The following is a 17,102-nucleotide window of genomic DNA, read 5'->3' as shown; positions in this document are numbered from 1 at the left end:
GATCTGGTGGAGCTAGGCTCACTTGGAGCTTCTGTCTTGCAGATATGACATTAAACAGAGGTTCAATCAGTGTTCTCTCTGGAAGAGAAAAGTTTATGAGCTCATAAGACATAGGAATAGAACTAGGTCATTTGACCCATTGGGTCTGCTCCGCCATTCCATCATGGCTGATTTATTACCCCACTTAAGCTTATTCTTCTGCCTTCTCTCTGTAACCTTTGACGCCCAATGAATTAAGAACCTATCAATTTCTGCTTTATGTATACGCAATAACTTAACCTCCACAGCCACCTATGGCAATGAATTCCACAGATTCACCACTCTCTGGCTGAAGAAATTCATCTGTCTCTGTTCTAAAGGGACGTCCTTCTCTTCTGAGTCTCTGTGCCCTCTTGAGCTAGACTCTCCACCGCAGGAAACATCCTCTCCATGTCCACTCTCTCCGGGCCTTGGCGGGCAAGGAGCACAGCAGCCGGGGCAGTCTTCATAGCCTCAGCGCCGTAGAGTGAGGAGTAACCATGGCAGACAGCGAGTGAAATCGGCTCTTGTCAAGAACAACTTTGCACTCTGTCGGGGCTGGTGTTTGAACGAACCCAGCGGCAGAAAAGCAAAAGGCTCCAGCGCCCTGGAGAGAGGAGTGAAGACTGCGGAGAGAACCAATCAACTGACAATGTCTCCTCGCACGTTGACGAAACGTTTGCAAGTAAATTCCCCAACTCAGAGAGCAACCGTTTCCTCAGATAGTGGTTTCACTGTGCGAGGAGAGGATGGGTGGGCTAAACCTAAAATTTATGAGGTTTAGAAGAACGAGTGGTGATATTATTGAAATTTACACCATTCTTAATAGACATGACGCTCCACCTGGCTGAAGAGCCTAGAATCAGGAACTACTGTCTCGAAATAAAAAGCTGGACTTTTAGGATTGACATGAGGAGAAATGGCTCCACAGAGATGGTGATGAATCTTTGGAATTTTGTATCGTATAAGAATGCAAATGGGACTATCTCAGGAAAACACGGACCAAGTTGGGATGAAGGGTTTGTCTCCATGCCATGTAGTTCCATGACTCTATGATTAGCCATTGTCTTCAAAATGGAGATTAATTTTTAAACATTAAAGAAATCAAGGGAAATGGCACTGAGAGAAAGAGAGAAGAGATGAATGGTGGAGCAGATTGAAGTGCCTGTTCCTAATTATGTTGGCGTGTGATATGTTGGGGGGAGGGGGAAATTGGTAAAAATGTTCTACCCAGTATCGCGGTAAATCCAGCTGTCTTACTCACTCACACTGGCCAATGGATGTGATGAGTGCCATCATCTTTATTGTGTCCCTTCCATTCAAATACCCACTACCAGCCCCAGATAGTGGTGCCAACTGCATGCCGCTCGCCTACGTTCTCACCTGGTTAGGTGGGGTTTGTGGAGAAGAAGAGTGGAGCAGGAAAGGTGCTTGGAAGTTGCTACAAGGAGGATGAGGGGTGACCTGATAGAGGTGTACGAGATGATGAGAGGCATGGATCATGTGGATAGTCAGAGGCTTTTTCCCAGGGCTGAAATGGCTAACACGAGGGGTACAGGTTTAAGGTGCTTGGAAGTAGGTACAGAGGGGATATCAGGGGTGAGTTTTTTACACAGAGAGTGGTGTGTGTGTGGAATGCACTGCCGGCGATAGTGGTGGAGGCGGATACAAAAGGTTCTTTTAAGAGCCTCTTGGATAGGTATATGGAGCTTAGAAAAATAGAGGGCTATGCAGTAAGGAAATTCTAGGCAGTTTCTAGAGTAGGTTACTTGGTCGACACAGCATTGTGGGCCGAAGGGCCTGTAAAGTGCTATAGATTTCTATGTTTCTCTGAAACTCTTGAATCAGAGTTGGAAAACATTAGAGATGTAGCAAGTTTTAAATAAAGGCAAGGCCGGTGGTGTAGTGGTATCAGCACTGGACTTAGAGACGAGTGGTCCCGGCTTCGAATCTAGCCGGCCCTTTGCTCGTTTCCATCCGTGCTGGGTTGAACGTCGAGCTAGCAACTCGGCCTCGTATATTAAAAAAACAGACAAGTGCTAAGGAAATGGCTGCCTGATGTGCCATGAGGTGCAAGAAGGAACAAGTAACAAAGTGTGCAAAAGAGGAAAGAACTAAAGCAAAGTGCGTATGGCTGGAGGAGTTAAGTAACAGCAATAGTGACCGTGCAATGAACAAGCAGGGATAATGGGGTAAATAAAGAAAGCAACATATAACCATATAACAATTACAGCACGGAAACAGGCCATCTAGTCCGTGCCGAACCCTTACTCTCACCTAGTCCCACTGGCCCGCACTCAGCCCATAACCCTCCATTCCTTTCCTGTCCTTATACCTATCCAATTTTACTCTAAATGACAATACCGAACCTGCCTCTACCACTTCTACTGGAAGCTCATTCCACACAGCTACCACTCTCTGAGTAAAGAAATTCCCCCTCGTGTTACCCTTAAACTTTTTCCCCCTAACTCTCAACATGTCCTCTTGTCTGAATCTCCCCTACTCTCAATGGAAAAAGCCTATCCACATCAACTCTATCTATCCCCCTCATAATTTTAAATACCTTTATCAAGTCCCCCCTCAACCTTCTACGCTCCAAAAAATAAAGACCTAACTTGTTCAACCTTTCTCTGTAACTTAGGTGCTGAAACCCAGGTAACGTTCTGGTAAATCTTCTCTGTACTCTCTCTTTTTGTTGACATCTTTCCTATAATTCGGTGACCAGAACTGTACACAATACTCCAAATTTGGCCTAACCAATGCCTTGTACAATTTTAACATTACACCCCAACTCCTATACTCAATGCTCTGATTTATAAAGGCCAGCATACCAAAAGATTTCTTCACCACCCTATCCACATGAGATTCCACCTTCAGGGAACTAGGCACCATTATTCCTAGATCACTCTGTTCTACTGCATTCTTCAATGCCCTACCATTTACCATGTATGTCCTATTTGGATTATTCCTACCAAAATGTAGCACCTCACACTTATCAGCATTAAACTCCATCTGCCATCGTTCAGCCCACTCTTCTAACTGGCCTAGATCTCTCTGCAAGCTTTGAAAACCTACTTCATTATCCACAACGCCACCTACCTAAGAAAATGATCCTGAGGAATGTAAAAGTGAGAGAGAAGAATCATTATCAGCAAAAACAGAAGCCAAAGACCATTGTTCTACACAGAAAGAGGCCTTTCAGCCTATTCAATGTATGCCAGCTCCCTAGTTCATTTTAATATCAGAGAATATATACAGTATACAACCTGAATTTCTTACTCTTCACAGACATCCACAAAACAGAGGATAAATCCCAACGAATAAATCCCACAGAAAAACGTTAGAACCCCCAAAAAAAACCCTCCTTAGAGGCGTAGAGGGCATGTTCTATCATAAGAAGATGGACAAACATGTGTTGTTTTCTCTGGAGCAGCAGAGGCGGAGGGGAGATCCGATAGAGGCTTGCGAGATTATGAGGGGCATAGACAGAGTAGACAGGGAGTATCTTTTCCCTAGGGTAAAAATGCCTGATACCAGTTGGCATGCGTTGAAGGTGAGAGGGGGTAGGTTCAAGGGGGATGTGAGGGGCAAGTTTTTACTCAAAGACTGGTGGATGCCTGGAATGCGATGCCTGGTATGGTACATTAGAGTCGTTTAAGGGACGTTTAGATAAGCACATGAATATGAGGAAGATGGAGGGATATTGACATTGTGTAGGAAGAAAGGATTAGTTTTGGGGTGTTTTTTAAATTTACTTTTCAGCTAGTTTGGGGCAAGATTGTGGGCTAAAGAGCCCTTTCCCGTGTTGTACTGTTCTATGTAGAAAGAGCAGATATAGCTCAGCATCTCCGAGGTGGCACCTCCCATGTTGATGTGTACCTTTTTCTGAAGGGATTGTTCAATTAAGCTGCTTTTTTGATAAAGAATTTCCCTCCCCCCCCCACCCATTCCACTGTGACTGGATTGGTCAGTTGTGCCTGTGTTTCTCTCTAGGTGGTCTGATTTCCCGAAAGGACCTAAAGCAGTACCAGGCGAGAGAGGAGACGCCAATAAGTGTGATGTTGGGTGACTACACCTTGTACGTTCCTGGTGCTCCATCAGGCGGACCTGTCCTCGCCCTCATTCTGAAAATCCTCGAAGGTAATGTTTTACCTCCAGGTTCATGCGTTCAACATCGTTTGTGAATCTCTGAAGGTCTCCCAGCCTTCAATGGAGGGAGTAGTCATTTGCTCCAACGTGATCAGATCCCGTTAGCTCTCCTGGTAAGTTCTCTGTGATCTTTGGCAACACAAAGCACTGAGCCCTGGAAATGCAGGGACCTGTAAGCTGTCACTGACTGAATCAGAATCAGGTTCAGTATAATAGTAATAGGCATCCGTTAGTCTCGTGAGACCATGGATTTGTGCCTTGGAAGGTTTCCAGGACGTAGGCCTGGATAGGGTTGTACGGGAGACTGGCAGCTGCCCAAGCTGCAGGCCTTCCCCTCTCCACGCCACCGATGTTGTCCAAGGGAAGGGCACTAGGACCCAAGCAGCTTGACACCGGTGTCGTCGCAGAGCAACGTGTGGTTAAGTGCCTTGCTCAAGGACACAACACGCTGCCTCAGCTGAGGCTCGAACCAGTGACCTTCAGATCACTAGACCGATGCCTTATCCACTAGGCCATGCGCCAGCACTGATCACCAGCATACGTTATGAAAATTGTTGTCTTTGCGGCAGCAGTACAATGCAGTGCAAACTAACAGGCAAAGAGCCGTGAATTGCAGTAAATATCTATATCTAAAATAGCCAAATTAAAGAAGTAATGCAGAAATAGATTCAGAAGTCCATTCAGAAATCGGACAGCAGAGAGAAAGAAGCTTTTCCTGAATCACTGAGTGCCTTTAGGCCTCCTTCCTGAGGCTCAGAAAAAGTAACACAATGCACTTTTAACGTCGTAAATCAGCGAGTTGTTTGTTATGCCGCCCCTCTCACTGTGAAATGGGGACATCTCTTTTTCCCTTATTAGGGAGAGAGAGAGCCTGTGGTATGTCAAATTACCGGGTGAATGAGTAGTCTTAGGGCTACTGCAAGTCTGTGTCTTTATTGATGCTTTGCTGCATGCTTGAGTTATTAGTAGGGGGGGCCGCTGATGCTTTTTTGCTGGTGGGGAGGGGGGTTCATTGTTTTGCTGCTGCTTTCACATGGGAGAGGGGAGCTAGGAGGGTGTCTTCGGGGTTCTAACATTTAACTGACATTCATTCTTTGGGGCACACCTCTGTTCAGGGATGTTTGCAAAGAAAAAGAACTTCAGGATGTATATTGTATACATCTCTCTGATGTTAAATGTAGCTTTGAAACCCTTGATGGTAGCAACGAGAACAACGAGACCTGGGTGATGGGGGTCCTTAATGATGGATGCCACTTTTTAACCCTAATTGATTGTCTAACCCGAAAACTCACCTCCGGAACCTCACGACTGAAGATAGAATCAGGGATCAGTTTAAATCAGCCGGGGTTGCTTCACTGTACGGCAGGGTTTTAACCTGCAGCATTGAGAGTAGAGACACTGCTGTATATATTATATATCTTTTGTCTGAACACAGAGTCCCAGCAGAGTAGCCCAGCACTGGTGGATAGTATCAAAAATGTCTCGCTTTGCCCTGACTGAACACAGTGAATGATTAATTTGAAACTTGGCTGCATTTAAATGAGGCTCGGGGGTTAAAATAGGCCACGCCACTTTTAGGGGAACATGGCGCTCTGAACTGAGTTCAAAATCCTTTCTGGGTAAAAATGGAATCAAAGTCTTATGTTCATTAACACTGATTAGACCAGTTGTTCTCCGTGATAATTGGAAATTATTACATCCCAGTCACTTAACAGGAATCTGGAGATATGGCAGAGAAAACTCACGGAGGCTTCCAATTACCGAGGACGTCAACACAGAAACAACACACTCAGAGTGTTCCTTTGTTCACATTGTGCGGTTAATGTTCAAATCAGAGCTACAACCTTGGAGTGTTAACTATTGAGGGAGTCTGGAAGCACTGTTTGCCTTTGTTAGGTTACTCCATGGCTTAAAATGAAGGCTCAGGGGTAAACACAATCATCAGATGGATGTTTTTGAATAACTAGCTCATTTTCGGAGCAAGAGTGAGAGACCCGTGTGGAAGGGGTATCTGTATTTTTTCACGGTGCACAATCGTCAAGTGCCATGGAACACCGTGTACTGAGTTGAAATTCTGTGAACGCTAGAAGACAAACGTGGCAGTCTCTCTGCCCGCGGGAAGGACTCAGAGTTGGCAGATTCCTCTGGCTTTTGTTTGATTAGATTATTAGGATGAATAAACCTGCAATTCTTCTTTTGAATAGTAAACGGTTCAGAAGAGTAACTTGAGATTCTAAATTCGAAGGGTAGTTATTTCCCCCCACAGTCCAAACACGTTCCGTGCTGGCAGGCTAATTGGTCATTGTTGATTGTACCGTGATTAGGCTAGGATTAAATCAGGGGTTGCCGGGCAGTGTGGCATGAAGAGTATCTCAATAAATTGTCCAATTTCATTGACTTTTAATCAAAGGTATTTTTTTCACCTACTGCTGTCGTACTTCATATGGACTCTACCTGAAGCTCAGTCACAGCCATTTTAATTGCCCACTCACGCTGGCTGCTGTGCTCTGGTTAACTTCCTTGGTCCCTGCACCAGCACGGAAGCAGACTACACATTTTCAGTGAATGAATGAAGGAAGGGTTCACCATTTTCCACAACTCTGGTGCTTAGAAAATAAAGGCAGGATGCTTGCATAATGTTGTACATAGAACATAGAACAGTGTAGGAACAGGCCATTCAGCCCACAATGCTGTGCTGTACCAGCTAAAAAGTAAATCAAAAACACCCCAACACTAATCCCTGCTACCTACACCATGTCCAGATCCCTCCATCTTCCTTACACCCAAACATCTCTTAAGAGCCTCCAATGTATTTGCCTCTACCACCACACCAGGCAGCGCATTCCAGGCATCCACCTCTCCCAGAGTACAAATCCCCCTTGAACCTACCCCCTCTCACCTTCAATGCATGCCTTCTGGTATTAGGCATTTCAACCCTGGGAAACAGATACCCTCTGTCCACTCTGTCTATGCCTCTCATAATCTTATGAACTTCTTTCAGATCTCCCCTCTGCCTCCGACACTCCAGAGAAAGCAACCCATGTTTGTCCAGCCTCACACGCCCTCTAAACCAGGCAGCATCCTGGTAAACCTCTTCTGCGCCCTCTCCAGAGCCTCAATGTCCTTCCTATCGCGGGGCAGCCCTGAACTTGTGTTGTAAAAGATAAATGGGGAGAAAAATCGTGCTGACAGGACCAATCTACATTTAGAAAGACAAGGATTGATCGGGGAGTGACGACATGGCTTTTTGGTGGGAGATCCTGACTAAGTAACTTGATTCGGTTTTTCAAGGATGTAACTAGAAATATTTGCAGGTTTACAAAACATTGGTGAGCACTCCTCGGGAATACTGCAAGCAGTTTTGGTTTGCCCGAGTAGAGAAAAGAAATTATTGCACTGGGGTGGGTGCAGAGGAGATTCACCAGGATATTGCCTGGGATGGAGGGTCTCAGTGAAGAGGTGAGGCTGGATACTCTGGGCTTGTTTTTGTCATAATGCAGAGGACCGAGGGGAGACCAGATGGAGGTGTGCAAAATAATTAGGCCATTGATAGGGTAGATGTTACCCTCAGCCAAGGTATCCAGAACCAAAGGACATACAAAAGCATAACATAAAGAGTAAGAGGTTGAGCAGGGATAGAAAGAAGTTGATTATGGATATAGGGAGTAAGAGGTAGAGAGGGGATATATGAAGAATTATTTTCCACACACAGTGTTTGAAATTTAGAATGTACTATTTGAAAATGGGTGGCAGGGTGGAGATGTAAGGAGGTGTGAGGTGCTCCTTTCTTCTGCTAGCCTGCAGGTGACCCTTGGGCAAGGTGTAGCACCTGCCTAGCCCCCACCTGAAGCCATGGGAACAGGAGGTGGATGGTCGTACGAGCAGCCGGTGCATCTCTCAAGTCCTGGTTATGCGACCACTGACGCCAGGCAGACAATCTCTGTGTTGTTAATGGCTGGGGGGGTCACCCGTCTTGTAAAGACACTGCCCAGAAGAAGGCAATGGCAAACCACTCCTGTGGGAAAAATTTGCCAAGAACAATCACGGTCACGGAAAGTCCATGATCATCCACGTCATACAACACAGCGCAAAATGACCAAACTGTCCGAAAGGATGGTGGAGGCAGAAACACAACATTATATAAAAAAGTTACGCAGACAAACATTTGAATTACCAAGACATAGAAAGTTATGGTGTTGATTAACATTATTGATTGGTGCTTGATGGTTAGCTCTGACAGGATGTGGCAAGGAGCTGGGTTTTGTGCCCAATGACTTCATACAAAAAGATTAAAATGAAACACGGAACAACTATGAGATGTGTCTCCTGTGTTTGAATTTGTCAAAAACCTGGGATTCATGACAGAAAACTTTGCGTTTGTTGCTTTTTTTAATCGATGGCCCCTTGAAAAGGCAGTGCCCAGTTACCCTGTGGAATAATTACCCTATGGGGGGGTGAAGACACTTCCACAACGCTGTCATGTTGTGAGTTCCAGGAAGAATAGTCAAGACGCCATAGCGTATGGGTGGGGTCAGCCTGTCATTTGCAGAAGTGTTCCTTCACATCTCCGACTCTGGTTTACTTAGAGAAACGTCGCGGTAACAAACAGTTCTGCCCCAATGAGCCCGAGCCAACCCAATTACACCCACGTGACCAATTAACCCGTATATCATTGGAATGTGCAAGGAAACCCACGTGCTCATGGGAAGAACAAACTGATTCCTTACAGAGAGCGGCTGAATTGAACCCAGGTCGCTGGTTTAAGATGGCACCGGTGGGTCTCAGCGGCTTCTTGCTTGTGGCCAAATTGGAAAGGTCGAATTGAGGTGGCGGGTTCCTAAAGGCTGGATTGAGGTGGCGGGTTCCAGCCCTGGAGCATATGGAAGAGACTGAACCCAATGTTTGGACAGTGATGTAGGAGCTGGGCCAGACTGGAAAGGTCAGGGTGCAAGGGCTGAGCCGAGAGACGGGCTGGTTCGTCTCGCTGCTCCACGACGTTTACTCGGCTCTGCGCTGAACTGAGCGTCTGTGGACTTCAGTTCTGAACGCTATTCGGTCGCTTTTATTCGCATGATTTGCTTTATTTCTCTGCACATTGGGTGTCTGACTTTTTTAATGGGTTCTTTTGGGTTTCTTTGTTTTGTGGCTGCCTGCAAAAAGAGGAATCTCAAGGTTGTGTAATGTATGGTTGGTGTCCATCTGTCTCGAAGGACAATAGGTGATGATCATCATCACTAGCCTGGGTGGATGGTATGGGGATCCTGAGATGCCCAGTCGTCAAGATCCCGCTCTCTACCTCACCAGTGTGGTCCAAAGGAAAGCTTATGAAGCAATATGTCTGGCATCAGCTTGGCTGCAGGAGCTGCCGGAAGGACGTTCAATGATGTCCAGCCGCCTTAGGGGCTCCACTCCGGATTTGCTGTCTGGGTTTACTCCCGTAGCCTTCGTCTCTCCCGAGGCTGCCCACAAGGCAGTGGGGCTGTTTACCCAGAGCTGGGGATCTGGTTCACGAGCACCAGGCCGTGTCCACACACCGGTGGGCCTGCGTGCTGCTTGTACAGGGGCCAGACCTCCTCCCCACCCTCTGTAGTCCAGCCTGAGTCCAAAAGGAGTTCAGTTTCCATGTGTCACCAGCGAGGAGGCACTACACGAGGCTTGCTGTAGGAGAGGCCGTGCACTGGCAGGGAGAGACTTACACACTCATCTGTCCTTCTCGCAAGACTGCTAGCCAGCAGTGGAAGCTGAAAGTGAGAACAACAGGCACTACCCACTACACTACCACACTGGACATCTCATAACAACCATTTTGACGTGTGCTTTGTATATAAAGTACATCCTTTAATAATAAATGTACTTTGATCTCTGAACTTTTGTGCTATAATAACATGGCAACCCCTGAACTCCTGTTGTTCTTCAGGTTCATGGAGGTCACAGGTCTGGGAGTAGATTCCTTTTTGATCTGCTGTAATGCTTGTTTGCATGATTTCATTCATTACTTTGTGAAGCTCTGATCTGGCATTAATTGACCAATTTTTACATCCAGTTTTTATTTTCATAATCTATTTTTAGGATACCAATTTTCCAGAGAGAGTATATCGTCTCCGGAAAAGAAAGTCTTAACATACCATAGAATAATGGAAGCTTTCAAATTTGCGTTTGCTGAGAGAAGCAAGTTGGAGTATCCGAGCTCCAGTGACCACAAAGAGGTAGGAAGAGAGAATTGTCTGTGTGTGCTTGCTGTTCGGTGTCAGTTTTCCATGTGTAACTTCCTATGGCCTTGTTTAGAATGGAAGCTGTGTGTGGAAACATGTCCTGGGTCATGAAACTTTCTTTTTCCCTCTTAACCAGTCTCTTGAGATTGCACCCTGGTTCCGCATTGGTGAAGACGAGCCTGGGTGGGACGGCAGGTGACTGATGAGGTGGATGAGTGGGCCGTGTGCGTGAGGTGGTTTACATTGGGCCTTGGTGCGCCGAAAATCTGCAGATGCTGGAAATCCAAAGAAACACACACACACACACACACACACACACACACACACACACACACACACACACACACACACACACACACACACACACACACACACACACACACACACACACACACACACACACACACACTTACTTACTTACTTCTTCGGTTATCCATCAAAATCCGATAATGACATCCACTCCTTTAACGGCGAGATCTTTGATGATTATACAGTCCTATCCCGGACCCACGAGCTCTATTGCGGGTGGGACATGTATATGTGGTAGTGGTGGTAGTGACGGCAACCATGGCTGCATTTCTCCTGGCTCTCTTCTGCTGTCTTCTGGTTGTTCTTTCCATCTCCAGAATACGAACCCCGTCCCTACACAGCTGTCGCCAAGTGATACGGTCAGCAGCAACATCCTCCAGGTCATCAGGTCTGATCTTGCACTTCCTTAAAGCATTCTTCATCTGATCCTTATAGCGCCTCTTTGGCCCTCCAGCTGAGCGTCGACCATGATGTAGCTGGCCGTGTAACACTCTGCGGGGTTGCCGACATGGGGGCATCCTTATCACGTGACCCAGCCACTGCAGCTGACGCTGGGTGATCATGGCCTCAATACTTCTGCAGTTGGTCTTTACAAGTATTTCAGTGTGAGGCACCCGCTCAGGGCAGGTAATTCCCAGGATGCACTGAAGGCAGCTTATGGGGAAGCGCTCCAAGGACTTGATGTGACGGCTGTAGGTTACCCAAGCTTCACGGCTATAAAGGAGGGTGGTGACACAGACCGCTTGGTATATGGTGATCCTTGTGGAGGGACGAAGGCTCCTGTTCTGAAAGACTCGACGCTGAAGTCTCCCAAAGGCAGCTGATGCCTGTTTAATGCGGCTCTGGATGTCATTGTCAATGCCGCTATCCTCAGAGAGAATGCTCCCCAGATATTTGAAAGATGGCACACACACACACACACACACACACACACACACAGTGCTGGAGGAACTCAGCAAGTCAGGCAGCATCTATGGGAAAGAGTAAACAGTTTCGGGCTGGGACCCTTTCATCGGGACTAGAAAGGAAGAGGAAAAGTCAGGGTAAGAAGATGTGGGAAGGGGAGAAAGAAGTACAAGGTGGCAGGTGATAGGTGGAACTGGGAGAGGGGGAGGGGGTAAAGTAAAGAGCTGGGAATTTGATTGGTGAAAGAGATAAAGGGCTGGAGAAGGGGGAAATCTGATAGGAGAGGACAGCAGACCATAGAAGAAAGGGAAGGGAGAGGAACACCAGAGGGAGGTGATAGGAGTACTTGAGATTCTCACTGCTCTTTTTTTCATTCTGAGAGATCATCACACCACCTCCTCAAACTTACTCATCCTAATTCCTTACTCTTTGCTGAAGAGCAGTCCTAATGCTTTGACCAACTTTTATTTCTGAACTTTCTATTAAGTTCTATAAGCATTTCTTCTCAAATATCATCCAACTCAATATGAATGACGGCATTTCATCACCTGTTTGTGTAACAGCTTTACACTGGCTGTATATTTCATTCAAAGCTTGTTACTAGATTGAAGATCTGATATTTTTTCTCCCCAGCTTTGTTCTTAGGAGCTCCAGTCCTTGTTACCATGCAGATGCGCATATTGGAATCCACCTTCCATCCTGTTGTAGAGATAAATAGTCACCATGTTTAATAGTTTTAGTAGATTAACTATTGCCCATCACAGTTCACTCACTGTGTAATTGCTTTATTGGTTATAGAAAATGAAAACACAGAACGCTGGAAGTTCTTTGCAGATATATACATTAGACCATAAGATATAGGAGCAGAACTAGGCCGTTAGCTTCTTTGAGTTGGCTTCACCATTTCATCATGGCTGATCCTCTTTCTGTCTCAGCCCCGATCTCCTGCCTACCCCCGTATCCCTTCGTGCCCTGATTAATTAAGAATCTATCAACCTCTGCCTCAAATATTCATAAAGACTCGGCCTCCACAGCTGCCTGTGGCAATGAATTCCACAGATTCACCATTCCCTAGCTAAAGGAATTCCTCCTCACCTCTGTTCTAAAAGGACACTCCTCTATTCTGAGGCTGTGTCCTCTGGTCTTAGACTCGCCCACCACAGGAAACATCCTCTCCACATCCACTCTATCAAGGCCTTTCACCATTCAATAGGTTTCAGTGAGTTAGGGTGCTCTTGAAAACACACGTTTATTCACTGTTCTATTATATACACTATGACCTGTTCTTGCAAACACATTTTGGGCATTTTACTCTGCTGTAGGTACTATTTAAATTAAATTGTTCCTTTCACAGTACAGTAGCGGGCAAGTTCCACCAAGCGGTGTAATATGAAAGGCAGGAAGGGATACGGGGCAAAGGCAGGAGATTGGGGCTGAGAGGGAAATGAATCGGCAATAATGAAATGGTGGAGCAGACTCGATGGGCCAAATTGCCTAATTCTGCTGCAAAATCTTATCGTCTTATGGTCTTTCTTAATATAGGAATCTGTGAGCAAAGTTGATCTGATTTAAGTCTAATAAGAACATAGAACAGAAATCTACAGTACATTACAGGCCCTTCGGCCCACAATGTTGTGCCGCCCATGTAACCCGCTCTAGAAACTGCCTAGAATTACCCCACCGCATAGCCCTCTATTCTACAAGTTCTATAAGTAAGCACCTTAGATTAATTGGTACATCGGAAATACATGTCCTGAAGAAGGGTCTTGGCCCGAAACATTGACTGCTTATTTATTTCCATAGATGAATAACCAGCTGAGTTGCTCCAGCTTTTTGTGTGTGTTGCCTTTAACTAATTGGTGGCTCAATTAGTATCGAGTGAGAAAACCTTGCAGACTGGAAAGATTGGATTGTGAAGATTCAGGCAAGAAAAAGTCAGCATGAAATGAAAGGAGTGCTTCGCTTGTTAAAACGTACACTGGGTACTTTGACAGGTCACATTGGAAATATGATTCATGTTCCAAACTAAGTTTATAAGGTTATTAACGTTGTGAAGTTGACCATGGGTGGGTGGTATTTATTGTCTTTTATTTTCCTTGTTTTAACTAAATTTTGTCAATAAAATAGGCCGTTGAGATGATCTCGAAAGCCAATGAAATTCGAGGAAGGATCAATGATGGAAAAACCAGTGAAAGAATTGATGACTATGGGATAAAATGCCTTTTGCCTGGGCAGAGTGGAACATCTCATCTTTCTGTGGTAGCTGAGGATGGCAGTGCTGTATCAGTTACCAGCACCATCAATGGCTAGTAAGTATTGTCTATTTTTATTGGGTGGTTTTGTAGCTGCCCTGAAGTAGGTTGACTGAGGATATGACTCATGCTTAAAAGTACAGAAATACTGTGGTAATCTTGTATTTCTTCAGATGCTAGACATTTTGAGCAACACACACAAATTGCTGGAGGAACTCAGCAGGCCAGTTAACTGTTGTGTATTTGATATTTCAATAATATTTGAGCAATCTTCCATCTCCATCTCCAATCAATCATCTTCATCTTCAATCAGTCATCTCCATCTCCAATCAATCATTTCCATCTCCAATCAATCATCTCCATCTCCAATCATCTCCATCTCTAACCAATCAAACCCATCTCTAACCAATCAATTCCATCTCTAGCCAATCAAATCCATCTCTAGCCAATCAATTCCATCTCTAGCCAATCAAACCCATCTCTAGCCAATCAAACCCATCTCTAACCAATCAAACCCATCTCTAACCAATCAATTCCATCTCTAACCAATCAAACCCATCTCTAACCAATCATCTCCATCTCCAATCAATCATCTCCATCTCCAACCATCTCCATCTCTAACCAATCAATTCCATCTCTAGCCAATCAAATCCATCTCTAACCAATCATCTCCATCTCTAATCAATCACCTCCATCTCCAGTCAATCAGCTCCATCTCTTATCATCTCTATCTCCACATCTTATCATCCCGATCTCCATCTTGCATTTTTGCTTAAGTAATTCACCACGGGTTGAACATCGGTGCTAGAAAGTTTGTGAACCCTGTAGAATTTTCTCTATTGCTGCATAAGTGTGACCTAAAACGTGATCAGATCTTCACATGTCCTAAAACTGGATAAAGAGAACACAATTAAATAAATAACACAAAAAGATTATACTTGTTTATTTATTTATTGAGAAAAATGATCCAATATTACATGCATTGTTGGAAAAAGTGTATGAACCTTTGCTTTCAGTAGCTGTTGTGACCCCATTGTACAGCAATAACTTCAACCAAACATTCCCAGTAACTGTTGATCAGTCCTGCACACCAACTCGGAGGAATCTTTAGGCCATTCTTCTTTACAAAACTGCTTCAACTCTGGGATGTTGCTGGGCTTCCTTGCATGAGCTGCTTGCTTCAGCTCCTTCCATAACATCTCTGTAGGATTAAGGTCAGGACTTTGACTTTGACTCGACCATTCCAAACCACAAATTTTCTTCTTTTTAAACCATTTTGTTGTTAATTTGCTCATGACTTTCCGATCATTGTCTTGTTGCATTCTCCAACTTCTATTAAACTTCAGGTGACGGACTGCTACCCTGACATTCTCCTGTAAAATGTCTTGATACAATTTCGAATTCATTGTCCCCTCAACAACTGCAAGCTGCCCAGGCCCTGAGGCAGCAAAGCAGCCCCAAACCATGATGCTCTTTCCACCGTGCTTCACAGTTGGGATGAGGTTTTGATGTTGGTGTGCAGTGCCCTTTTTCCTCCAAACATAGTGGTGTGCATTTCTGCCAAAAAGTTCAACTTCTGTTTCATCTATCCACAGAACATTGTCACAGAAGCATTGTAGAACATCCAGGTGGTCTTTTGCAAACTTGAGACGTGCAGCAATGTTTTTTTTTTGGAGAGCAGTGGTTTCCACCCTGGTGCTTTTCTTATAATGGACACATGAACAGAGACTTTAGCAAGTTCTCGAGATTTCTGCAGGTCTTTTGCTGTTACCCCGGGTTCTTTTTCACCCCCTTCAGCATTGCACATTGTGCTCTTGGTGTGATCTTTGCAGGATGCCCACTCCGAGGGAGAGTAGCAACGGTATTGAATTTCCTCTATATGTAGACAATTTCTCTTACTGTGGTCTGATGAACACTCAGGTCTTTAGAAATGCTTTTGTAGCCTTTTCCAGCTTCATGCACCTTTACAACTTTTCTTCCAAGGTCTTCTGAAAGTTGTTTTGATTGAGGCGTGATGCATGTAAACAGAGATTTCTTGAGAAGAGCAGGCTCTGTCAGTAACCTGACTTGATGTGTCTTTTTTTATAGGGCAGGGCACCTCCACAACCCACACCTCCAATCTTATCTCATTGACTGGAACACCTGACTACAAGTAGCTTTTGTAGAAGGCGTTACCCCAGAGGTTCACATACTCTTTCCAACAAATGCATGTAATATATTTGTTGTTTTGAACGTTCCTTTCAGGTGAGGCAACGCTTCACATGTCAGTCTGTTGGCATCATACGCTGTGCCTGGTGCTCCTGGTGTAGCTTTCCTCATATCGGTGAGATCCGACATAAATTGGCAGACTGCTTCTCCGCACACCTAAGCTCCGTCTGCCAGAGAAAACGGGATCTCCCAGTGGCCATGCATTCTAATTCCACTTCCCATTCCCATTCCAATATGCCTATCCATTGCCTCCTTTTCTGTCATGATGAGGTCACACTCAGATTGGGGGAACAACACCTTATATTCCGTCTGGGTAGCCTCCAACCTGATGGCATGAATATCGATTTCTCGAAATTCCAGTAATGCCCCCCCCCTTCACCATTCCCCATCCCCTTTTCCCTCTCTCACCTTATCTCCTTGCCCACCCATCACCTCCCTCCAGTGCTCCTCCTCCCCCCTTTTCTTCCTTCCATGGTCTTCTGTCCTCTTCTATCAGATTCCCCCTTCTCCAGCCCTGTATCTCTTTCACCAATCAACTTCGTCCCTCCCCCTCCCGGTTTCACCTATCACCTTGTGTTTCTCTCTCCCTTCCACCCACCTTTTAAACCTACTCCTCAGTTTTTTATCTCCAGTCCTGCTGAAGGATCTCAGCCCAAAACGTCAACTGTACTCGTTACCATAGAGGCTGCTGGGTCTGCTGAGTTCCTCCAGCGTTTTGTGTGTTGCACGTAATACCGGACAATTTTTCTCAATAAATAAATGAACAGGTATAATGTTTTTTGTGTTATTTGTTTAATTGGGTTCTCTTTATCTAATTTTAGGACTTGCATGAAGATCTGATCACATTTTAGGTCATATTTATGCAGAAATAGAAAGTACACAAACTTTCTAGCACCACTGTCTCTTTAAGTATATTAAATGCAGACGTTATCACACACTACCACGTGATAGGTGCACGCCTCATTTAAAGTTAACTCGAACTACACCCATGTTTTCAGCATCCCGTGAGTTTCTTTGAACTAATGTTTTGAAGTTTCAAGTCATAACA

At 45.1% G+C, this 17,102-nt stretch overlaps 1 protein-coding gene across 2 annotated transcripts in view; it reads left to right on the top strand.

Annotated features, from left to right (window-relative positions):
• Positions 1-17,102, top strand: part of LOC140715928 (glutathione hydrolase 1 proenzyme-like) — a 79,771-nt gene that overhangs the window by 38,988 nt on the left and 23,681 nt on the right. For both annotated transcript variants that reach the window (XM_073028481.1, XM_073028482.1), the window contains 3 exons: positions 4,012-4,158; positions 10,237-10,373; positions 13,722-13,903. In XM_073028481.1, coding sequence (XP_072884582.1) covers positions 4,012-4,158; positions 10,237-10,373; positions 13,722-13,903 — 466 coding nt within the window. The remainder of the gene's footprint in view (positions 1-4,011; positions 4,159-10,236; positions 10,374-13,721; positions 13,904-17,102) is intronic.

Source organism: Hemitrygon akajei, chromosome 24, assembly GCF_048418815.1.
Source record: "Hemitrygon akajei chromosome 24, sHemAka1.3, whole genome shotgun sequence".
Lineage (NCBI taxonomy): Eukaryota > Metazoa > Chordata > Chondrichthyes > Myliobatiformes > Dasyatidae > Hemitrygon > Hemitrygon akajei.
This window is presented reverse-complemented; position numbering and strand designations above follow the sequence as displayed.